The 24,724-nt window shown below is 40.1% G+C and overlaps 1 protein-coding gene across 3 annotated transcripts in view; it reads right to left on the reverse strand.

Annotated features, from left to right (window-relative positions):
* Positions 1-24,724, reverse strand: part of PLEKHG7 (pleckstrin homology and RhoGEF domain containing G7) — a 77,499-nt gene that overhangs the window by 10,562 nt on the left and 42,213 nt on the right. For 2 of the 3 annotated variants that reach the window (XM_064283741.1, XM_064283742.1), the window contains 8 exons: positions 19,617-19,715; positions 17,799-17,942; positions 14,354-14,449; positions 13,662-13,763; positions 11,404-11,517; positions 4,874-5,048; positions 3,166-3,281; positions 2,723-2,816 (listed from right to left, as the gene is read on the reverse strand). In XM_064283741.1, the coding sequence (XP_064139811.1) occupies positions 2,723-2,816; positions 3,166-3,281; positions 4,874-5,048; positions 11,404-11,517; positions 13,662-13,763; positions 14,354-14,449; positions 17,799-17,942; positions 19,617-19,715 (940 nt within the window). The remainder of the gene's footprint in view (positions 1-2,722; positions 2,817-3,165; positions 3,282-4,873; positions 5,049-11,403; positions 11,518-13,661; positions 13,764-14,353; positions 14,450-17,798; positions 17,943-19,616; positions 19,716-24,724) is intronic. The other variant, XM_023559587.2, reaches the window with a different exon arrangement.

Raw genomic sequence — 24,724 nt, forward strand, 5'->3', positions numbered from 1 at the left:
GCTGGGTTAATGTTAAATTGGTTTCTTCCTAAGATAGAGACTTAATTTGAACACAAGCTTCCAGCTTTAAAGACACTGTGTTTGTGATGCATTTCATGTGGATCTAAGATAACTCGAACGGCATTGGTAATGGTTTCAACTAAGCATAGGAGAAATCCATTAACTAATTGAACTCGCAGCATTTTTGCTGCTGGATGCATCTGGATGGTGATGGCAAAGGTACACATTACAAGATAAAAGGCATTTTGTCATTCAAACTACTTCTCAAGTTTTCAATGTATGTATACGTGTGGAAGTATTCTCCATGTGTTTTTTTTATTGATGACCCTTTCTGATATTGCTTTTGATAGTTACTTAAGGAAAAGAGGCTTTTCTACTTTTTCCTGAGAAGATATTTCAGAATTTATGCCAAATCAAATATTACAATAAGCTATCCCACTTCCTATTTTACTCTATCCCTTAGAAATCAGAAAAAGAAATGGGTAAATTTAGTGGATTTCAGAGGAAGAGGCAGTTCAAGTAGATGTAGGGAAACCCAGTAAATGCTTTATCCTATTTATTATCCATCCATTCATTCATTTATATTATTCTAAAAGTTCTTTACCACATACTTTTACTCCTGAAAGCTAGGTGGCTAAGGCTAAATGAATAAAAATGAAATATTTAAGATTCATTTCTGCCTCCTCCACTTCTTAAAGTGTACAAGAAATGACCTCTGCCATTTACTAGCCAGGTAACCTTGAGCAAGGTACAGACCCTGCCCAAGCCTTGATTCCTCACCTATAACATTGGATTAAACGTACCTTTGCTGCCTAACTCACTTCAAGGAGATAATATGTGATTAAGCACTTTGATGTAAAACACTGGCCATGTCTATCCTCTGTTGCAGGTGAGGATTATGTCCCAGCCTGCTATCTAGCACTATACTAAAATACAGGAGTCCTTGGGTGGTGCAAATGGTTAATGCCTTTGGGTGCTAAGCAAAAGGCTGGAGGTTCAAGTCCAGCCAAAGGCACATTACAACAAAGGCCTGGCGATCTACTTCCAACAAATCAGCCATTGAAAACCTTACGAAGCACAATTCTGCTCTGACACACGTGGGGTTGCCATGAGTCGGAATCAACCCAGTGGCAACTAGCTTTACCTACCATAGCGTGGATTCTTGGTAAATGTGTATCGAGTAAGGAATTGCTGCACAACAGCTTCCCACCAGATCTCACCCTACCAAAAATAGTTAACCTCACATCCAACAGGGCTTCACACACAGTAGGTACCCAATCAAGATTTGTGCATAAATAAACAAACAAATAAATAAATGCAGGCCTCTCTGATAATCACACCATTTATTGAGCTCTTTATTGTTCGAGATACTTTTCCAAGCTCTTATACATCTATTAGCCCCTTTAATCCTCACAACAAAGAGAGGGAAAGAGAAGCTTGGAGGGGTAGCTGTAACTGGCCCAGGGTTACGTAGGCAGACAAGGCTGAGCCAGAATGAATTGGCAGCCGGCCGCCAGGGCTCACCATCCTAATGACTCTGCTGTAAGCCCATTCTCTTAGGTGGCTTCTGCCTCCAAGCCTTTTTTCCTGCTGTCCTCTTCATGTGGGATGTCCTCCCTCCTGTTCTTCCACTGACCCCCCACCCTTTCTACCCCTCAAAGCCCATCTCCAGTCCCATGTATCCCATGAAGACTGTCCTGGGTAGCCCAGCCTCACAGAGATTCTTTTATGAACATACGCTGCAGGTCTTGGGTGTCAATGGTGGTTCAGTAGTAGAATTCTTGCCTTCCGTGCAGGAGACCCAGGTTTGATTCCCAGCCAATGAGCCTCATGCACAGCCACCACCCATCTGCCAGTGGGGGCTTGTGTGTTGCTATGATGCTAAATAGGTTTCAGCAGAGCTTCCAGACTTAGACTAGGAAGAAAGGCCTGGAGGAGGTCTACTTAGGAAAATCAGCCAGTGGAAACCCTATGGATGACAACGGTCTAATCCTCAGCTGATCATGGGAATGTTGCAGGACTGGGCAATGTTTTGTTCCATTGTGCACGGGGTTGCCATGAGTCCGGGGCCAACTCAATGGCAGCAACTACATAAAAATTTGCAGATCTTACTGTTATGGCAGTGCTTAATATTTGTTTTGCTTTTTTCCCCAACTATTTTGTTTCTGCCATTATTTTTATATCCCCCATTGGTATCTACCTACACAACATGGTATGGCATATAGTAGCTTCTCGATAAACCCTTAATAGTTGATTGCCAAGCTCAATGGAAAAAGTTAAATGATGATGGTGATGGTGATGATGATGATGATGATAGCAACTGACGCTGATTTAGCGCTTACTGTATTAGGGTCACTATGAGTCAGAATCAACCTGATGGCAGTGGGTTTGGGTTTTTTGTATTCGAGACTTTGGGCTAAGCTATTTTATTTCATTTATGTATGTTATTTCATTTAACAATAATCCTGTGAGATAGATATTGTCATCCCTACTTTACAGAGAGAAAATAGAAGGCACTTGGCTAGTTATGTTGTGAAGTCAACTTAGTTGATGCCGGAGTTGGTATGACTCCAGAGGGTGCTCTCTGAATCACATCTTCCATCACCTTGGACATAGGCAAACACAGTTTCTCTTACCCTTCAATTAGGAACAACTGAACCAGCTATCATTACAGTTGCAAAGTAGAGAAGATGTTAGGTTCCTAAAAGAAGTTGTTATTTACCTGCAAGACTTAATTTTCCCTCATAGATTAGGTGTCTGCTGGTTGGTGACAAGATGTTTTCTGCCATGTGTTCTTTAAAAATGTGTTTCAAGCACTTGCAAAAGAAGGGAGAAAAATCAAATAGAGATGTTATTAGTGACTGGAAGAGAACACAAACAAGGAGTTTGGGCAATGGAGTCTGTCTAGAAAGCTCAAAATATTTGGAAATGCCAGTAGATGGTCAGCCTTGAAAGACTGGAAATAGCTCTCAGAAGGATACCCCAAGAATGGCATGATGACGTCAGCCTCCCGCATAAAATGCTGTGTGGATAAAGGCTTTATTGCTCAAAAAGCTAGATTTATTTTTCAAGTGGACAGCTGGGGACTCTCTAGGACTATTGTATTTTCACCTGAAAGCCTAAACTTCTGGAAAGGGACATAAGTCCTGACTGATCCTTTTGTACCTCTGGAATGAAAAACCTTTTATCTCTATCCCAAAGCGGAGGCCACACTATAATCTCCTGTAGATGTCTAAGTGTTTGGAAATTGTCAAGCCACTTCACTTTTCCTTCAAGATCCCCTGAAAGACAAGAAACAGCCAGTATATTTTTAAATTCATATGACATCCCACTGCTGTCAAGTCAAATATGACATAGCATTATAAATTTTATAACCAAGATCCACAGTAATCATTTAGAGACAGCCGCTGCCACTGAAGCCAAACTGTATTTTAGGTTCATTTAACATATTACTTGCTATTTAAACATCCAAAACAACTCACTAATTTGAAATCACCCTTTTGCAGAGAAGAATGAAGCTTAACTAATTTAATTCAGTCAGTTGGAAATGTATTGTGCATTTTTAATTCAATAGTACCAACAAAGTCCTTTGCAGTTTTCTCTTATTTCCTACACCTTACAGCCTTATAGAAGAAAGGAAAAAATTTTGGGTTAGAGGGAAAAAAAAAATATTGGACTAACAAGGACAAATATACCTTTTTGTCTTAATTATAAAACATACATTTGCTTCATAATAAGGATGATCATTTCTTTTTGGTAATAACTCATTTTTCTCTTTTGTAGGTTTGTGTTAATTTTCCAACATTTTCAAATAGCCTGTTGCTATTAAGGTTTTGGAATGAAATTGTGAAATAGGAAGGGTTCATAGACCCACAGTATCACATGGTTAGTGGAACCCTTGAGAATTCATCACCTTTGAGGCAACAGCCTGAAAGGAAGGCCACATTCATCTTTTCCCTCAACAATGAGAATCTTTTATTAAGAAATCTCCAGGGAAGATTCTGCCATCTTCCTCACAAACCTATCCAAATGGTAAAAATCCTCAAAATTATTTTAAACATCCAAAAAAGTCTGTCCTTAACTGAATTTTATCTTCTTCACTTGATGATCTTAATTTTAATTCCTTGGGTCATTTTCATATTTGAGTAAAAATATAAAATAAGGAAAGAAACTCCCAATTGAATGATCATTTTACTTTTGAACTTGCATGAGAGGAAAAAAAAAAGGATATACAGCTGTAATCATCAATTTGAGTTGTCCTCCTTTGATGCCTTCAAGGAAATCTTGGTTAATAAGCATAGATAATGGACTTCTTTGCTTGAATTTCAATTATACAGAGCTACACCAATAAACTTAAGTTATCATAGGGTTTGCTCAGTTCCTATTTCCAAACTTCAGTTCTGGAAATTAGAATTATTTTTATATTGGCCCTGAATTTTAGAGACCTAAACAAAATGATGAATGGCAATTTATCCTCCGGAAGGGCTTCTTACGGTGTTTATTCCCACTTGCTTTGTGTGTGGGTTCATTATGGATGTTGAAAACAAAGTGCCTTCAATCATTTGGGAAGTAGAACTTTTCCTGCCTGAACTCACTTCTGAAACCCTTGGAGACAGAGCCACATCCTATTATAAACTTGGTATTAGAGTTCTCACAGGGTTAGCCAGGATGTGACTAGAGCCCATTGTTTTCTAGGTGTTTGATTTATAATCAACTCAAACTCAAATACACATTTCTGAGAACCATGACCTCAAGTCAATGGAATTACCTTCTAGGATGGAAGACAGGTGGTTTCCAGGAGCCACATTGCCTACCCACCCAACTTTGATTATGGTGCCATTAGAGCTCTAGATCACTGATCTCAGGGACTTACGGATTGATTTTTCTACATTTTCCTTGATGGAGTAGATCATGACTTTCTCAGTCGAGTCTGTACTTCTTTTCCAGATATTCTTCAGCAACAAGGGGTATCGAGTCAGCCTGTGTAGTGGGGCCACTAGTAGCTCAGGCAGATGAAGCCTTCTGCACTGTTCATTCTGCTCACAACACTGGGAAAGGCAAAAGCAAACGCATGAGAACATTGCCTCTCCTATCAAGGCACTCAGAAGCCTGGGCAGTACAGCCTCTTAGAGGTTCTACTCAGTAATGACAGGATGCACCTGTGAGCTTGGTTTATGAGTCATGGGCTAGACTTTGATTTTGACTTTAATTCCATTTAAAATTTTCTTTAGCAAACATCTACTCATCATTGCCAAATTAAGGGTCCAAAATGGGGTTCTTAGACGAGGTTAACAAGATTATTGAATATTACTGATTAACACTGTTACTTTTCAATTAAAAAAATGAAAGAATTCTTCTTCAGCTCTCCCACCTCCTCAGCATCAGTGATAAAGGAAGCAGCCAACAGAACCACCTATAAAGCCACCTACATAGTGAAAATGATCAAGATTCAGATGCACAGGAAAAGTTTAAAACTCATTAAATCCCTCAAAGTGTGTACATTCTATCAGTGGTGGTGATAAGATCTATTAATATATGTGTTCCATCCTTATTCACCCTTCTCACTTAAAAGTTGCGTTTTTTCCATTGGTTTCTCCTTCTCCCTGGCCCTTGAGAAGATTTCTGGTTTCATCAGTTCTGTTCCCATCTCTGTTGTGATGCACAATTAGGGAACTGAGAATCAAGACTGGAGAGGTACAAGGAAAAGGGAAAGATTCTTGCTTGTTGGGTTAGTTCCTTGATTTTCCTTTGTTGAAGAGAATCAGGTACTGGTTAAAAATGAAAAGAAAAATGAAAGCAGAAGTCAAAGGGCCTAGATGGATCTATATGATAGAGCAGAGAGGAGAGGAGAGAGGGATAAAGATACAGACACTTTTCAGTAGGACAGTTTGGAGTTGGAGTTTAGAGAAGAAGGAGTTTGTAGGTGTGTTAGGCACTAGGGAAGACAGGAAAGGGACTTTTAGTAAGTACTGCTATGGGTTATAAATTCAATTTTCATAAATGAGATTTGAGAAACACAAGTAAGCATGAGGATATCATTTGCATTTGTTGTATCTGCTGGGATGTTTCCTTGAATGTGACACTGTCTTGAACCCGAGGGGCTGCAGCTTTTATACAAGTGACACATGACAAAGAAGGTGGGCTCTCTGGCTACTATGCAATTAGTTACGTCAAGAGTATTATTAGTGGTTGTGTTCTCTTCCTTTTCTTTTATCTCACCTACTCATACCAAATTGACTTTAAGTTCAGCTCAACAGGAATTCTGCTCTCAAATATTTTTCTTACTGTAAGCTATTGCCTCTTTTCTCACTTTTCATTCTTTGTCCAGGCTCAGGTTGGTTCCTTTGCCTTGTGACCCAGAGATTCAAGGCCTGACACACTGTAGGAGGTGTCCTCTGCTTCGTTTGAAAACATTTATGCCCAGGTTTCATCCCTTGCAACTCAGAGATCTAGGTACGATTGATTGTAACCTCCACGAATCTCATGGTGCGTGGAAGTCCAAAGCCCTCCACCTGGAAATTTACAAATTTACAGAGAATGAGATTCTAACGACTTTCTCTGGCCCCTGGACTCCTGTTTCAAAATGACTCTCTTCCCTGAATTGCATGGACCAAATGCCAAATAGCCTCTCTTTAGTTTCCATTGGAAACCCATCAATGGTAAGCATTTACAAGTATGTTATGGATTGAATTGTCTCCCCAAAATATGAGTTGGAATTCTAACCCCAATACCTGTGGATATAATCCTGTTTGAAAACAGTGTTTTCTTTTTATGTCAATTAGACTACCCTCAAGTAGGGTGGGTTCTAAATATAATCACTTTTAAGTTCTAAAAACAGCAGATTAGACACAGTTACATACACACAGAGGAAGACAGATGCCGTGTGAGGATCACCAAGGAAACAGGGAACACCCAGGACTAAAGGAAACAAGGAAAAAATCTACATGCCTGAGACCATGATTTAGACTTTTAGCCTCCAGAACTGTGATAAAAAAAAATTCCTGTTCTTTAAAGCCACCCACTTTGTGGTCTTTGTGTTACCGCAGCACTAGGAAACTAAGATCATATATATTTATTTTACTGAAGAGTCTGGGGTTTTAGGGAGGGGTCAAATACACAGCCTCCAGTCCCTCATCATTTCGATAGCTCCATTCTCTTCTTTGGAAAGAGAGAGTTCTTCCTCTCTCTCTGACTCCCCCTCCAGCCCCCTCCCCCCGATCGGTGCAGCCCTTTCTAGCTCATGCTTAGCAATTTTCACTTGTCTCTTATAGCTTGACTATGTCTTTGCAGCTCTCACTCTCCCACACAAGCAGTTTTATCAATGTATTTCTTTTGGAAATATCCAGAACTCTTCCTTACAGGCATTCTACTGAATAGAATCTTCTCCATCTCCCTCTGTATGGATGACGAGCCATGAAATTGAGCACAGTATTGCATAATGGATGGAACTCCAGGAGCCACACCTCAAGGATGTGGGTGTTTAGGGACCACCTTCCCTTCTCCATACCTCAGATCCTTCTTCTGTAAAGTGGTAGGAGCATACTGGATAATTACCAAGTTCTTATCCAGCTGGAAATGACAGTGCTTTCATCAGGGTTGGAAGGGGTGGAGAAGGAAGCAGGTTATTGGGACTGCTGGTGTGGGAAGGTCAGGAGTGGTAATGAGTGGAAGGAAGAGGTATGGAGAGCAGGGCTGTGGCAATAGGGCTGACTCAACTATTGGCAGCAGTATTCTAGGGCTGCTTATTGGTCCCCTTGGGTGGCTAGGGAGTTCCAGTCACTGATTGCTCAGCAGCAGTTAGGAGATCTCTTAGAACACATAAACTCAGGTGTATTAGTTTCCTGTGGCTCCTGTAACAAATTACTATGAACTGGGTGATTTAAAACAACAGAAATGTATTCTTTCACAGTTCCGGAGGCTCGAAGTCTAAAATCTTGGTGTCGGCAGGGTTGGTTCTTACTGGAGGCTCTGAGGAGATAATCTGTTCCATGCCACTTCCCAGCTTCTGATTGGCTGCCAGCAACACTTGCTGTTCCTTAGCTTGTAGACACAGCATTCCAGTTACTGCCTGTGTTATCACATGGTGTTCTCCCTGTGTCTCTTCTCCTAATAAGGACACAGTCATATGGATTAGGGTCCATCCTAATGACCTCATCTTAATTAATTACATCTGCAAAGACCCTATGTGTTTCCAAATAGGTCACATTCACAGGTACCAGAGGTTAGGATTTCAACATAGTTCACGGGAGGGACAAATTTCAACCTATAATACCCAGGCCAATGCCCCAAAGTGCCATTATTTAAAAAGCAGCTCTGGCTGCCAGCACCCACTGGTATTACGGTAAATGTGGAAACATCCTTTCTTTTCCGGGTATCAGTGGTTAATAATCAGTGGTTAATAATGTAGGTGGAGATCCAGGTAGGGGTATTGGGATATTGTGGAAAGGCCTCAGAAGAGAAGAAAAAACAATATCTGACAATAGTATAAGTAAAGCTATGATTTTTTTCTTTTATGTCTCTATTGACTTTATTTTTTTTTTTTATTAAGGAAAGAAAAGAACATCTCTGACAAGAGGGACTGGACCTAAAAGACTGTTTCACTGATGAGTCTATATCAATGAAGGTGGATTTTGCTTTATAATATCCAGTGTGTTTAGGGGAATGATGAAAGGAGTGAAGGGGTCCAGATAAAAATGTTATCCTAATGAATCTGTCTTGGCAGGAATGTGGCATTGGGCTGGGGCAGACAGTGTTTTGGGAAATTTACTTAACCTCTCTAACCCTTGTCTGTGAAATGTAAACAATAAAAGTACCTACCTCATCGGGGATGGTGAATGGTTTAGAAGAGATAAGCCATACAAAGTGCTTGGAACACTGCCTGGCACATATCAAATACTCAGTCCATGATAACTACTACTATTCTTGGTGATTGTTAGTTGAGCCACGCTAAATGTCCTGGAAAAAATTTGCAACTTTTTTCTCTGCGTCATTTTAACCTGTCTCTGGAATAGCGGGAAGAATTCTACCCCCATGCTTGTGTACCAGGGTAATGATGTACATTCCTAGTACCCAGCACCACGTGGCACGGAGGGTAAGCTCATCTCAGTGCTTTCACAGCCAGCTTTAGGACACACACTTAAGTTCTTCAGTAACATTGTTTATAGTAGAGTTTAGTAGGAGAATGAACGTTGGCTTTAGACAGGTCTGAATTTGAATCTTGTTTCTGCCCCTTGATAACCGTATCTTTCAGCAAGTTGCCTAATTTTGTCTAAACCCTGAAAAACGAGGATCATACCATTTTCCCCTCAGTGTGGACAAAGAGATTACAGAAGGCTGGCAGGCAGCACAGTTCCTGGCCTGTAGAAGAGGCTTGAGAACCAGTCACCTTTATTATCTGTGATAATGCTTTTGTTCTGTACAATGGGAACACAGAAGACAGATTCCGTTTCAATTATCACCCCCTCCGAAGTCTCTCTCAGACTCCTCACCTTCGTTTTGTGATGTTAACAATTTGCTGAAAATGCAAAAGAGCGCTGAGGAGAGGGAAAAAGTTTTGTGGTAAAGAGAATTTTTTTTTTTTTGGTCTAAAGACCATTATCCAAATTCTTTCTTTGTCAATTATTGGCTGTGTGACCTTGCAAAAGTCACATAACTTCTCTGAGCCTTGGGGACACATGGGGGCAATGTAATCAACTTTATAGGGTTGTGCTAAGGATTAAATGAGATGTTTTAGAGAGTGTCTCATAAAGGCATCATATGCATCATAAGTTATCATGTGTTCCTTACAGCATTGCAGCCTCTACTTCCTTTTCCTAATTAGCTTTGTCTGCTACAGATATTTCATCTATGAACGTAAAACACCCTTCCATCTCACAATTGATGTGGGATTTTCCATAGTTATTTGAAAATGGTGATTGAGCCTTTTTAAATTAATCTCTCCCCTAGCTTGGACAGAGCCCTGATTGCATAATGGTTAAGCACTCTGCCACTAACTGAAAGGTTGGGAGTTCAAAGCCACCTAGTGGCTCTGTGACAGAAGGACCTTCCCTCTGCTTCTGTAAAGATTAAAAAAAAAAAAAAAAAATACAGCCTAGAAAACCCTATGGGGCAGTTCTACTCTGTCACATGGGGCTGCCAAGTCAGAATAGACTCGATGGCACCTAACAACAACTAGCTTGGAAAGGAGAGAAATGGGCATGAATTCTGTCCAGTTTGGGGGCCTGATCTAACAGCTATCCAGGGAAAACTTTTGCAAGATGATTAATCATAGGTTAGAAATCTAATGAGTTTTCAGTTTCTACTTCGAGTAGCAAAGAAATCGAAAAGTTGAAGCTACAAAAACAGGGCTAAATCTGTTCCCCAAGATTGTCCCTCTCTTCTCATCCACACCACACCCAGGCTTCCTGGCTCATCCACATCATGGCAAATGCCCATAGGTTCACTGCGATTGGGAGCTGTGGAAACCTTTCTTCCCAAGCCTCTGAGGTGATGCTCTGGCAGAAGCTTCTTGCAGATACAGGGAAGAGCTGGCTGTCTGGAACGATTGGGACCATTTCCTTTGGGCGATACGAAAGGGCTCTAGCATAGTACTGAAGAGTTACAGTTCAGGCTAAAGAGATACAGGTGTCAAAGGAGCTGGGAAAGTCAAGGAAAATTGGTTCCAGGCCTGATTATTAACAAATGCTAAAAGCCCTTAGCACAAAGTCCTTATTCTAATGCCTTGGGACCCAGAGCCACCATGTTGCACAACTCCAGGGGCACTCTTTGCATTGTGGTTTTATGATGTACTATAGGGGGCACCATTCATCTAGAATACAATGTCAGTTGTGCAACAGGGTTTTGCTGGGACCAAATCCTACAAGGGGCAAACTTCTAGTCACAAACAAAATCTGGGTTCTTACTGTAGTTTTCTCCTTACAATGTACTAATTTCAACCACAAACGAACAAGTAAAACATTTTTAAGCCTCCGCCAAAATTTCAGGAAGGATATTGGGTAATATAAGGAGCCTTGGTGGCACAATGGTTAAGCATTCAGTTGCTAACCAAAAGGTTGGTGGTTCAAACCTACCCAGCAGTTCTGCGGAAAAAAGACCTATCTGCTTCTGTAAAGATTACAGCCAAGAAAACCCTATGGGGGCAGTTCTACTCTGTCATCTGGGATAACTATGAGTTGGAATTGACTCAATAGTACACTACAACAACATTAGGAAATATAATGTTTCCAGGTGTGCACCATTTAAAATTCTTAAGTGTGCAGTGGCTAATGTATTTATGAGAAAAGCTTAAAATTCATTGTTGATAACTTAGATTTTCCCCCATTTAATTTGAGGATAATAATTCCCAGAACCTGTTAATCCCAGAGTCTTAATAAAAATACAAAAGAATAGAAAACGGTACTTTACTTTTAGATAGATTCCAAAGTCATCCCTTTGCCTCAGGTTCTCAAGATAAAAGACAGCTGCTGTGTAATTCAGGCAGTATGTCTGGTGGCTCTGACAGAGGCTTCCACGGAAATACTGTGGGAGAAGAGCAGAAAGGGAATCAACAGAAGCAGGAGAGCACTAGCCTCGGACAGACTTTCTCTCTCTTGTCACTTCTATCATTAATCGGAACAGGGAAAAGTGGAGCATTGTCAAGCAGGAGATGTAGCTATGTGGATATAAACAGTGTTCTCATAAGGAACATGTAACCTCTACCATAAACATTCTTTGAAAAAGATATAATACCTCATAATAAACAGCTGACTCCTCAGTGAATAATCTTTTCTTCTGTGTTGTTGTTGTGTGCTGTCGAGTTGATTCTGACTCATAGAGACCCTCTAGGATAGAGTAGAACTGCGCCCATAGGGTTTCCAAAGCTGTAATCTTTATGGAAGCAGACTGCCACATCTTTCTCCTGTGGAGCTTCCGGTGGATTCAAACTGCTGAATTTTGTTAGCTGCCAAGTGCTTAATCACTGTGCCAACAGGGATCCTTCTTTTTTTTTTTTTTTTCTATACATAAAGAAAATTTTAAAGGAGCCCTGGTGGTGCAGTGGTTAAGCACCCAGCTGCTAACCAAAAGGTCAGCGATTTGAACCCCCCAGCCGCCCTGAGGGAAAAAGATGTTACAGTCTGCTTCTGTAAAGATTACAGCCTTGGGAACCCTTTGGGGGCAATTCTACTTTGTGCTATGAGTTGGAATTGACTCTCCTGCAATGGGTTTGGTTGTTGGTTTTTTTTTTTAAAGACAGTTCTATTTGGGACATCTTGATTTAATTCACCCTTCTGTTTACGCTTTGGTGAGGGCCATATACCCTGGAAGGCACCTAATAACACATACTACCTTCAATTCTGGTGTCTGTGTTGGTTGATGTTAAACTTGTGTTGGCGGTAACAATTAAAATAACAACATTGAACTTTTCAACAAACATTCCTCAAACATATCCATAAATTTAACTCTACTGCTGGCTTCTAAAAATGTAGAGTCAAATTTGGGGCACCTCTACTAAGTGTGGAACCCTGGTGGCACAGTGGTTAAGATCTACGGCTGCAAACGAAAAGGCTGCAACCCAAAAGGTCGGCAGCTTGAATACACCCAGCAGCTCCTTGGAAACCCAATGGGGCAGCTCTGCTCTGCCCTATAGAGTTGCTATGAGATGGAATTGACTTGAAGGTGACAGGTTTCAGTTTTTTTTTTTTTGGTCTACTATGTGTGATTTATTTAGTAGCATGCATAGTAGTCTTAGCCAATCTTCCCTTTTCTTCATTATTCTTATTTAATAATTTAAACCTGCTATAATGCCTTATTTCCCCAGGAAACATATTCTGCTAATAACTTCTCCCATACCCCAACCAAAAGGTTTCCTATACTGAACACTCGTAATATCCATGTTCCTCCCCTGCCACCAGTATTGGTCTCAGTTTAATTATGTAATCATTAGTGTCATTATCAGATTAATTTCTTCCCCACTAGGCTGAAAATTTCCTAAGGTCAGAGGGTGCACATTATTGTGTACAGGGTATCAGCCCCATAGCTAGTACCTAGCAAGTACTCAATACATTTCAATCTTCTTTTTTTTTTCTACATTATGGATTGTAAGAATTCAAGTCTTGCTGAATGTGAAAAGACAGAGATTGGATTGAAAAGCTCAAAGTAAAAAAAAAAAAGAATGTTGAAATAGGTGCCAAATATCTGTTCAAGAAATGGATAGCATTTACCAAACCTGGAATACAAACTTTCCTTTTTTTTTTTTTGGTGTTCCTCACACAGAGTTATTATTAAGGGTGTTGATGAATTTGAAGGTTAATTTTGTTCCTTTCTGAGAGACTGGCACTTTTGTTAGAAGAACAACTGAACCATGTAATTAGCATACACTAAACTATTGCCATGAACATTGCCTTAAATTGAAGTCATTCAAAAAACAGACTTAGAAATGGATTTTCCATGCATGCAGATTTTTTTTGTGTTAATAAAACCCACACAGGAGATGTGACAATGGGAAAAACAGAATCTGAAAGGTAGTTTGGAAAATGTTGATTAGCAGAGAAAGGGATAGTTCCTTTGAGGGAGGGTAGCAATGGGGCTTTCCCTGAAACAAAAACTCAAGTAGATATGAAAAACTTTCCAGAGAGCTGGGTGAATTTATTTGATGAAATCGAGATCTCCTGGAAGGATTTTACCTTTGTGAGCACAGAAATGAAATCCATTGATGGTGCAGTCTCAGGAGTATCTACATAGTCCTTGATGATGCCAAAAAGACTGTTCACAAAACCAAAGCTTGTCTGGGGCCAAAGAGAAAGAAACCAAGAGTAGAACACATGCCCTGGGTTGAGGAATAAACATTTGATGAACTTAAAATATCATCTTTATAGGTGTTTTCCATTTCAAATTTACCTCCTAGTAAAATTTAAATATTTATTTTTCTCCACTCTCCAATATATACTTTTTATTTACATATTCTTGTTGCTATCTCTCTTCCCTTTACTTTTGGAGGGACGATATTATCTATCCATAACATATATGAGAAAAGGGCATTCACTGGAGAATAAACATTTTTAATCATGATGGAGATTTTAGAAATATGTCTGTTTTCTCACATAGTAATGGGAAAATGGAAAATGTTACCAGAGGGTAACTAATATTTGGCATCTATTTTTTTTTTATTAGAAAGATGACAATGGATTTTAGACTTACTTTTTTTTAACCTGAACTCCTAATTGAAAGATTATATGGGATGGAATATGGAATAAACCATAGTCAACATTCCCATATGGATGGAATACAAGTCACAAGAATACACCAAGCATGGATTTTCGTGATCCTTTCATGAGTTTTAAAACATGGCTACAGGCATCTTACTTCTTTGGCTTACCTGACTTAACTCCTCCAGGTTAGCAAAAAGTCTCCATAAATCCACATCCAGGAGGTACTCATGAGTTTGTAGATATTTTAGTGTATTCAAAAAGATCTTTTAAAAAAAAATGCACATTACTTTCTGCTTTTAATTTTGAAGCTTGCTCTTTGAAGGAACATTAAACATGAACCACCGGTATAGAACTTTCCAAAACAATTTAGAAATCAGTATTCTCAGTTGCAAGAATTTTGCTAAAACAAACAATGACATTTAAACTTTATATAAAATACTGGAAGTATGTACTGACATGGGAAGTTATTGTAGCTTATGTGAACCTTAACAACATTCTTGTTGAAAAATAATCTGCCCAAATGGGCTCTTTCTGTCACATAGTGCCAAAGGAATCTCAAAGTTTCTCTTCTGGCTACAACACTAACTTGATAGCAAATCAACATTCACTCTGTGTTCTCACTTATTTCTTCCTCTTCGAAAGATCCAAATGTTCTCTATCTTCACGGAATTAAAAATAGAGAATTAATGAGTTAATACATGATTATTGGTAAAATGTTTAGATTTGGATAGAAACATTAAATATTAATGAAAACATTAAGGGAATATTTATGTTATTTAAATTTGATTGAATGCTTTCACAATGGAAAAACTACTTTGCAGCAAGTCAAGAAGGAAGAACTGCACTCCTCACTCACCAATAACATTCCCCTCTTTCTAGAAACTAAAGAAACCAGACAGGATCAATTTATTGAAATAGGAAGGCTTTGCATATATATATGAAGGGAAGCATTCAAAGGGACAAGTTATTTTAAGAATTTTAGGTGTGAAAAGACTGGTCTTTAGACCATTAACCTTCTCTTATTTTCATTTCCATATGACTTAACTTAGTGCAGTGGTTCTTGAACTTGCATCAGAATCACCTGGAGGCCTTGTTAAATCAGAGTTGCTGGGGCTCTGATGTAGTAGGTCTAAATTGCTAGAGTTTCTGATTTAGCGAAGCCCTGGTGGCATAGTGGTTGGAAGCTCGGCTGCTAACCAAGAGGTCTATCAGCTGCTACTTGGAAACCCCATGGGGAAGTTCAAGCCTGTTCTATAGGGTTGCTATGAGTCAGAATTGACTCGACAGCAAGAGGTTTGGGTTTTGGTTCCTGATTTAGTATGTCTATGATGGGATCTACGGAAACCCTAGTGGCGTAGTGGTTAAGAGCTACGGCTGGTAACCAGAAGGGCAGCAGTTCGAATCCGCCAGGTGCTCCTTGGAAGCTTTCTGGAGCAGTTCTACTCTGTCCTATAGGGTCACTATGAGTTGGAATCAACTCGACGGCAGTGGGTAGGTTGGGTATGATGGGATCTGAGAATTTGCATTTCTAACAAGTTCCCCAGCGATTCTGATGTCACTGGTCTAGGGACCACACTTTAAGAAATCACTGACTTAGAGCTTTCCAAATCCATATATTATCATCTATCTAGAAATTGGTTGTATTCAAGCATTTAAAACACATAAGAAAGAACTCATCACTATAGATAAACTGGTAAAATTTAGAAGTAAATATTTCTTTTGCTATAAGACTCTTTGTGTTACAGAGAAGTTTGCCTTCTTTTAAATAGAGTCCTCCAGTATTTTTTTTTTTTTTTTACTGTTCAAGTTACATAAATTCAATTTACAAGCAACTTTGAGAGACTCATAATGATTGCGTAAAGGGAGCTACACATATACTTTAAATATACTGGGACACTTGAGAATAAATAAATGCAGATTAAACTGAGAATGCTAGTTTGAAAAGCCTATGCAGGTTACAGTGGAATAGGATGACCTGTGCTGTTTATTAGGGCAAAGGAGGCAGTATAGCTCAGGGAGCTAGTGCGTCTGTAGGGATTATTTATTGGCCATTGCCAGCTTTAATATGCCCCTTCCCCTTCCAGCATCTTGGTTTTCATCTCAGTATCCACTCTTCCCCACAGAGTGTATGCTCCATGTGGGAAGCAAACCTCACTCCCAGGGATGGGCCCTGATTGCCTTAAGCCAATCAGTACATTCCTTTTTCAGCCAAAGTAGTTGGCTCAAGAGTAGGCATGTGACCTATGCCAGTCCCATCAAAATGAATCTCAAAACTTGCTATGAATGCTGAGAAGAGATCCTATCTCTCTCTCTAGCATGGACTCAAAGATGGCAGCCATTTTGTTACTACCAGGGAAGCTAGTCATAGCATGAGGGTGAGAGAAAAAAACTTTGCCTTCATTTTGAATTCCTTCATCAAACCAACATCGAACTCTCTCCCACTTTTGTACTTCTGTACCTGGGCCAATGATATTATTATTTAAGTTAGTTTTCTGTTACTTGCTCCTGGAAGCATCCTAACTGCTATAGTCTCTAAGCTTTCTCAAAGTATGTTTAAAATTTAAATTTTGCATATAAAGTACTAAGCAGAGTGATTGACAATAAATATTACTTAAAGAAAATAATAACTGACATTTGTAAAGCACTTGATAGATTTCAAAAGTAACTAATTTGATTCTCACAATAACCTCACGAGATAGCCAGAGATGGCACTGTCATCCCTGTTTTATAGCTTTGGACAGGGGTTGTCAAATTACAGCCTCTGGGCAAAATCTGGCCAGCTACTTGTTTTTGTAAGTAAAGTTTTATGAGAACACAGCCACACACATTTTTTTACATATTGTTTCTGGCTGCTTTTGCACTGCAATGTCAGAGCTGAGTGGTTGCAACAGAGAATGTATGGCCCACAAAGCCTAAAAGATTTATTTTCTGGCCCTTTACAGAAAAACTATGCCAACCCCTGTTTTAAGATATGAAGACCTAGACTTTTCTAAGGCCACACGGCAAATCAGAGATACATCCAGCACTTGAACTCAGGTCTCCCAACATCATACTTTTTTCCTTAGTAAGACAGTTTTAAGACAGTAACCAGGATTCAAAAGTGCTTATGGGTAGAGGCAACCCCAGGGTGCCATTTACTCAGAACACAATGTGAACGCACCAGTGAATACACTGCTTAACCCAAGTCCACTCTATTAGCATGTGAAGGTAGCCCTGGAAATCCGACACTGTACCCTCCAGCTGACAGAAGCTTTAGCAAGAGCTCCAGAAAAGGAAGCTATCCAAAGATGAAATGGGCTGCCTTTCATGAGGAAGGAGTGTGTAAAGAGAGGGTGAGAATAGGCAAAAATGACGAGGACATCAGTTGGGGAGTTGGATTAGTTCACTTAGAAGATCATATCCAATTTGGAGAGATTTAGTCAAGAAGGTAATGTAAAGACAATAAAGTGATAGGTAAAGAAAAATAAGCAATAAATAAAATTTTCCTAAAGATTCCCTAAAAGAAAGGGGGGAGGCTTTAAGTTTTTTTTTTTAGCATGGAAGAGTAAAACAAATCCCCAAAGAATCCAATGAATATTTTTCGTTTACTACAAAAATTAAACCCAATATTACCATCTTAAGAACCAATAAATGGTCCAAAAAATAAGTGCATTCACTCGTGAAAAGTTCCCACATGGCCTCCTGTTGCTTTCTCAGGTCTAATTGGTCAGTAGGAAGTTTTTGATGCATTTCCATGACTTCCATCCAGGTCTTATCCTGCACATGGGAAGAAGAAAGGTGAGCAGAACATTTCCACCTGGATGGTGTGATCTGTTCCCTATTTTCTCTGCTTGTGGAACAGCAGGAACAAGCAGTCCCTGACCTCATGATTTCCTTCCGTAGGCCCGGGGCACCCTCTTTGCTTCTCAAATGACCCAAACCACAGCTTCTCTGTGTGTGACTTTGGGAAGCCAATACCTTCCCCACTGCAAAGCATAGCAATGTGTGATATGCGTAATTTTTAGTTTAAAATGAAAAGGAATTAAAATTGATGTTTTTTTTAAAAAAAAAAAATAAGGACAACGCTAGGGGTCCTAATACATGGCACAGTTCCAATATAAACCACAACTAACAATTCATAAAGACCAGCAGGTAAGCTAGATAACTGGGAGCTCCTAGAAATTAAACACTTAGGCTCATCAAAAGACTTCACCAAAAGAGTAAAAAGACAACCTACAGACTGGGAAAAAAATTTTGGCTATGACATATCCGACAAGGGTCTAATCTCTGAAATCCATAGAATACCTCAATGCTTCAACAACATTGATGTTGTTTTATGATTGAGAATTTGAGTCCTTTTCAGTTTATTACAAAAAATTCTCAAAAAACCTCAAACCCCAAAAGAAGCCAGTCTGAAAAGGCTACATACTGCATGATTTCAACTATATGACCATCTGGAAAAGACAAAACTATAGAGACAGTAAAAAGATCAGTAGTTGTTCAAGAGGAGGTGGGGAGGGATGAATAGGTGAAACACAGGCCATTTTAAGGGCAGTAGAACTGCATGATATTATGATAGTGGTTATATGATACTGTGGAGCCTTGATAGCACAGTGGTTAAGAGCTATGGCTGCTAACCAAAAGGTCAGCAGTTCGAATCCATTTGTCGCTCCTTGGAAACCCCATGGGGTAGTTCTACTCTATCCTCTAGGGTCACTATGAGTTGGAACTCAGTCAACAGCAATGGGTATATGACATTATGCATTTGTCAAAATGTATAGAACTGTACAACATAAAGAGTGGACTGTAACACAAATTATAGACTTTAAAAATAATAATGCATCAATACTGGTTCATCAATTGTAACAACTGTACCATGCTAATGCAAGCTGTTAATAATAGGAGAAACTGTGTGCAGGGGGAGAGGGTGTACTTGGGAACTCTGCACTTTCTGTAACCCTAAAACTTCTCTAAAAAAAACGTGTATTAAAAAAAAACAAAAACAAAAGGAACCATTAAAAAAAGAACCCCAAACCCCAAACTGGGAATTCTGAATCCAGGTTCCACTAGCAAAGCTTGTTGAAATCAACTACTGAAGAATCAGGAAATGAGAATTTTAGAGCTTAAAGAGACTTTTTGAAATTGTCCTAGCAAAAATGACTTAATTTTCAGATGAGGAAGCTGAAGCCCAGAGAGGCGATAGTAATAATGACTATTAACATTTGCAGAGGGCTTTTCAGTCTCCGAAACACTCCCATCTCCATCACCGTATTTCAGGTAAAATATCTCTCTGGAGATTACAGAGTACATCAGAGCAGGCAGGACCCATCTCTCCCAGCCCTGGGCTTCTCCTAAACCTAGCTGTCCTTCAAATAAGGCAATAATTTGACAATTAAAAATAATGACTAAAAAATAAAAAGCCACGATGCTTGTAAACAACGTATGAGGTACCTTGAGGCTGTGGAACTCATAGCCCCTGAAGTCCGTAATCTTCATAGAGGAAAGGCAGTTCTCCAGGTCAGATATGTGCTTGAGTTTGTCCTTGCCCTGCTCAAAGATTGTAAGAAACAGGATTTCGAAGCATGAATTCTTCACCAGTATCACAGCCCAGTCCAATCCCTGTCTGAAGAGTTGCCAAGCATGAATTCTTTAAAGACACAATTTTGGTAGCCTTGTCATCTTTGGTTCATTCTCTAACATTCATGAGGACACACTGCACATTTTGTCATTAAACCATAACAGTTCCAAAGCCATTTCTGAGCCATAGCCTGAGCCAGCAGTTAACCAGTTGCTATCGAGTCGACTCTGACTCACAACGCTCCCATGTGTGTCAGAGTAGAAGTGTGCTCCATAGGGTTGTCGATGGCTGATTTTTTTGGAAGCAGAGAGGCAGAACTTTCTTCTGAGATGCCTCTGGATAAACTCAAACTTCCAATCTTTTGGTTAGCAGCTGAACACATTAACCATCTGCACCACCAAGGGACCCACAGAACCACAGAAATGTCAGGCCTGGAGGAGAGAGGTCGGTGCCTGTCCAAACATCTCATTTTACTAATGAAAAAAAATAAAGCAAGACATGGAATGGTTCTAAAGCAAATAGATGGACTCTGAGTCCGGTGCTCACCCATTGAGATGACAGAAACTCCTTCACGATTTTAATTTTCCGAATTCTGGATCATAGGACTTTAATATCAGAAGATGCCTCAGTTCAAGCCTTCATTCAGCAGGTGACTAAGTAAAGCCCAGAGTACTAATGGAACTGGCCCAATACAATAATTCTGTGCTAAAGAATACCAGAATATGCTAGAAACTCAAGTTTTCTTAGAATGGAACTAGTCACCTATTGTTTTAATATTTAATAATCGGATAATTTTTAATAATTTAATAATCAATAATACATGATTATTGCAGAAAAGTTGGGAAACAAAGGAAAACAGAAACTACCCATAATTCTCAGCCCTAGATTACCACTGAAAACAAAAACACTCTTTTCTGGACATATTCATAATTAATTTTTAAATGGTGTCATATTACACATCTTTTTGTAATCTGCTTTTTTCACTTAATATATTGTGAACTTTTTTTTTCCTCATTCGATATTCTGTTGCAACATCATGAATTGCCCACGTGAAGAGCTCATTTTACTAATGGAACCAGGAAGAAGCTATCAAATAATGTACAGGGCTTTATAAAGTAGACCTGGGTGCATTTCAAATGCATGTTTATCAGAAATAATTTTTTAACTCATTCTAGTGCCTCAGGGTGTGTGATGCTGGCACAGATCTAAGCTGTTTCATAGAAGTTAATCAACTTTATGCTAATGGAAAGAGAAGGCACAGGTTATCTACCATTGTGAGTAGGGGGCTGCCTGTGTGTCTGAAAGGAGACTCCATGACAGCTGTAGAATGTGCTAGAGGGAGCAATAACAGGGCTGTGGCTGCTTTCTCTGGTAGGGTTATGGCCCTGAAAGAGGAAACCTATTGTAAACTCACTAGTTTCCACAGTAGCAAAGGAATCTTGGAGCCAGCTGGGGACCTCCTACGGCAATTGGGACATATGCCTTTTGTTGATGTTTGAAACCATAGTGACTGCGTGTTGTGGAAATAAAAAAATCAACAGCAAGTTGAAGGAAACAGGAGACAATGGAAGCAGGGTTGGAGTTGGGGAAAGTGGGCACCAGTCGCGTATCCTGAAGGGCAGGCACTGTGGCTTTCTACGTGTTTGACCAGCCTCCAGGCCAAAGCCTTGGTGGAGCTCCCAGTAAGAAGGGAAGGGAGGCCGTATTAATTCTTCAGAGTCACAGGTCCACTTAGTGTCTTGTTCCTTCACTAGTGTGCCATAGGTTAGGAGAGGAAAAGGGAAATATTTAAAGGGTATTTGAGGGGATATTGGGGGCAAAGAAAATTCATAAACTAAGGTTTATTCCAGGGTCTCACATTTAGTAACCAAGAGGTAGATGGAATGGAAATTTGTGGTAGGCAATGGTGACATGGAACTGGAGTGTTAATTGAAGATTAAGGCTGAATATACACATCTCAGAGTGACTGACATAAAGGTGACATTGCCTTTCTGACGACAGACCAGATCTTTGTGAGCTCTGATGAGGAAGAGTAAAGAGCATCCAGGTCTGGTTATGGGGAGCCTCAGAGTTGGAGGAACAGTGCCATTTCATGACCAAAGCAGACTCAGAGCCAGGCTGCTTGGGTCTGCCAGGGTAAATCATGGCTTGTGAGCTGTGTGACTTCAGGCAAGCTACTCAACCTCTCTGAACCCATTTCCCCAGCTGTAAAATGGGTATAATAATGTCATCTACCTTGTTGAGTTGTTGTGATAATTAACGAGTTAACATATGTAAACTATGACACAGATAAACAGGAGCATATATAACTGTGCCTGGCAACATGATAAACATTATATACATGTTTGCTTTTATTACTAATATTGTTATTGGTGCTTGGGGAGGAAGGAAGGAAAGAAGGGAAGGAAGGAGGGAGCGAGTGAGCAAGGGAGCGAGTGAGGAAGGAAGGAGAAGAAAAATCCGCAATAAGCTGGGAAAATACATTACAACTTGGGAATGTGTTTGTTATATTGGTGTGGAATAGTCATTTATATAGATTAGAATTACTTGGTAATCCAGGCCAAGAGGATGAAGGAAGGAAATAGAGGCATTGATTTTAAGGGAACCAGATCTCATGTCTTTGTGAAAGTTAGGCTTAAAAGAAATGGGTTTCTCTTCCTAATGTTGCTGAAAACATCTTGTCATTTCACTGATGATTCTGTCTTTGTGCATCTCCATGACTGGCTGTCCAACATTGTGCGTGCCATTTAGCACATTTTTTGCTCCCAATTTATAGGTCAGTACCAGCTTCTCAACTGTGAGCTAGTAATGGACATCTTGGTATCCTGGGTATCTAGTCCAGTGCGTGGCACATACAGACACTCCACATGTGTGTGTGGAGTAAGTTGCTTCTTTATAGGGAAAAAATGGATGGATCGTTACAACTTGTAGGAGTGTCCCTTTCTAGTTGAGCCCTTTCCTTCTGAAAGTGCATCTTGTTTCCCCAGTGGCCCTTAAAGCTTCCCTACTCTGGGGAAGCTTGTGGGAGATGCCTCTTCTCTGGGGCCCTCAGATTGGATGGGTCACTGTCTCATTTATATGAGGAAGGACACAGAAAAGGGTAGATGAGAGACCCTGTCTCAGACCTGCCAGGAAAACAGTCGAAGTATGTCCCGAAAGAGCAGCAAAGTGGGAATGACTGAAGAACACCAGCATAGGGCCATAATTTTACTAACAGTTTACGGTTTGCAGCTTGTAATGTTTAGGGTGTGTCCCATACAAACTTTCTGTTCTTGCAAAAATAATGTGAAAGTCACTAAAATACATGGTTATGAGAACAAGTTGTTTTTCAAATTCTAATTAAGAAAAATCCTAAAAATAATCGTGGTTGGTGTGGATTGAGTGTTTATGATGTGCCAAGATCTGAAGCAAGTTCCACATGTGTTGCTGTATTCACTCCTCACAAGCACTCTGTGAGGGCAGCTTGATTTTCATCTGCCTTTGATAGAGAAGGAACCTGAAGCTGACAGACGTGAACTCATTTGGCCAAGGTCACACAGCAGTAAGTGGAGCAGTTGGAATTGGAGGCTCAGGGGTTTTTAATTTAGCTACTGGAGGGTCAGCGAAGAAGAGGAAGACCCTTCAGGTGGTTTGACACAGTGGCTGCAACAATGGGCTCAAGCATAACAACAATCATGAGGATGGAGAAGGACCGGGCAGTGTTTCAGTCTGTTGCATACAGGGTCGCTATGAGTTGGAGCCGACTCGACAGCACCTAACAACAGCAACTGGACTTTAAAAATTCAGTGTGTACCCCCAATGCAGATGTCAAAAACCGATTCCAAACTGATTGGAGAAACCATAGAGACAGACTTTCGGCAGAAGGAGTGACAATAACTACCCATGGAACCCCCATTGCTGCTGTTAGCTGCAATGTATAGGTATTGCAACTGGCGTCTGGTGGAGAGGGGGCATTGGTAGTTCAGTGGTAGAATTCTTGCCTTCCATACAGGAGATCTGGGTTCAATTCTCGGCCAATGCACTCCTGTGTAGCCACCACCCATCTGTCAGTGGAGGCTTGTGTGTTGTTATGATGCTGAACAGGTTTCAGCAAAGCTTCTAGACTAAGATGGGCTAGGAAGAAAGGCCTGACCTACTTCCAAAAAAATCAGCCAATGAAAATCCTATAGATTACAATGGTTCAATACCCATCTGATCATGGGGATGACTCAGGACCTGAAAGCATTTCATTCTGTTGTGCATGGGATCAACATAAGTGATCACCATTCTGTGGCTGACTCCATGGCAGCTAACACCTGTTAGGAGAACGCACAGCCAGTTCCTCCCCTTCCTCCAGAAAACAGAAGCCAAGAGTCAGGTTGGGGTCACTAGCACTCCTTCCCTCCACACACACAGGCTTGACTGTGGCCAGCCCTTGTCCTGTGCAGTAAAGAAGCAGAGACCACTAGTTTAGATTTATAACTCCTCAATCATCAGCAGAACCAAGAATGAATTAAAAAACCCACTAGGAGTAATCCAACCAGCATTCCAGAAATAGAAATGTATTTGTGGAACCTGTGACTGTAACTTCTCATTAATTTTTCAATGTTGTCAATATACATGACACAATCTACAGACTGGAGCATACGCTTATGCAAGTTTACTTCCTCAAGCGAGCTGTTTCCTAACCTGTGTCGAGTAATACATTTAGAGTTGTGAAGCATCACAATATTAGGATTGCTTTGTTTTTTACAGAGCTCATTAACCACTGGCAATTAGCACTGTTTAGCTGCACAAAATGGCACCATTTGCGATGTTCTGTTGCCAATATTATGGATGTGTTGTTATCATTTACATTTCACTTGCCATCTTCCTTTATGCAAAGATAAAGCAGAATGAAAAGGCTCTTCAACCATTTCTTACTTTCTTACCTATCCACTGCCATGGAGCCAATTCCGACTCATAACGAGCCTACAGGACAGAGTAGAACTGCCCCATAGGG

The sequence above is a fragment of the Loxodonta africana genome, chromosome 4 (assembly GCF_030014295.1).
Source record: "Loxodonta africana isolate mLoxAfr1 chromosome 4, mLoxAfr1.hap2, whole genome shotgun sequence".
NCBI classification, from domain to species: Eukaryota; Metazoa; Chordata; class Mammalia; order Proboscidea; family Elephantidae; genus Loxodonta; species Loxodonta africana.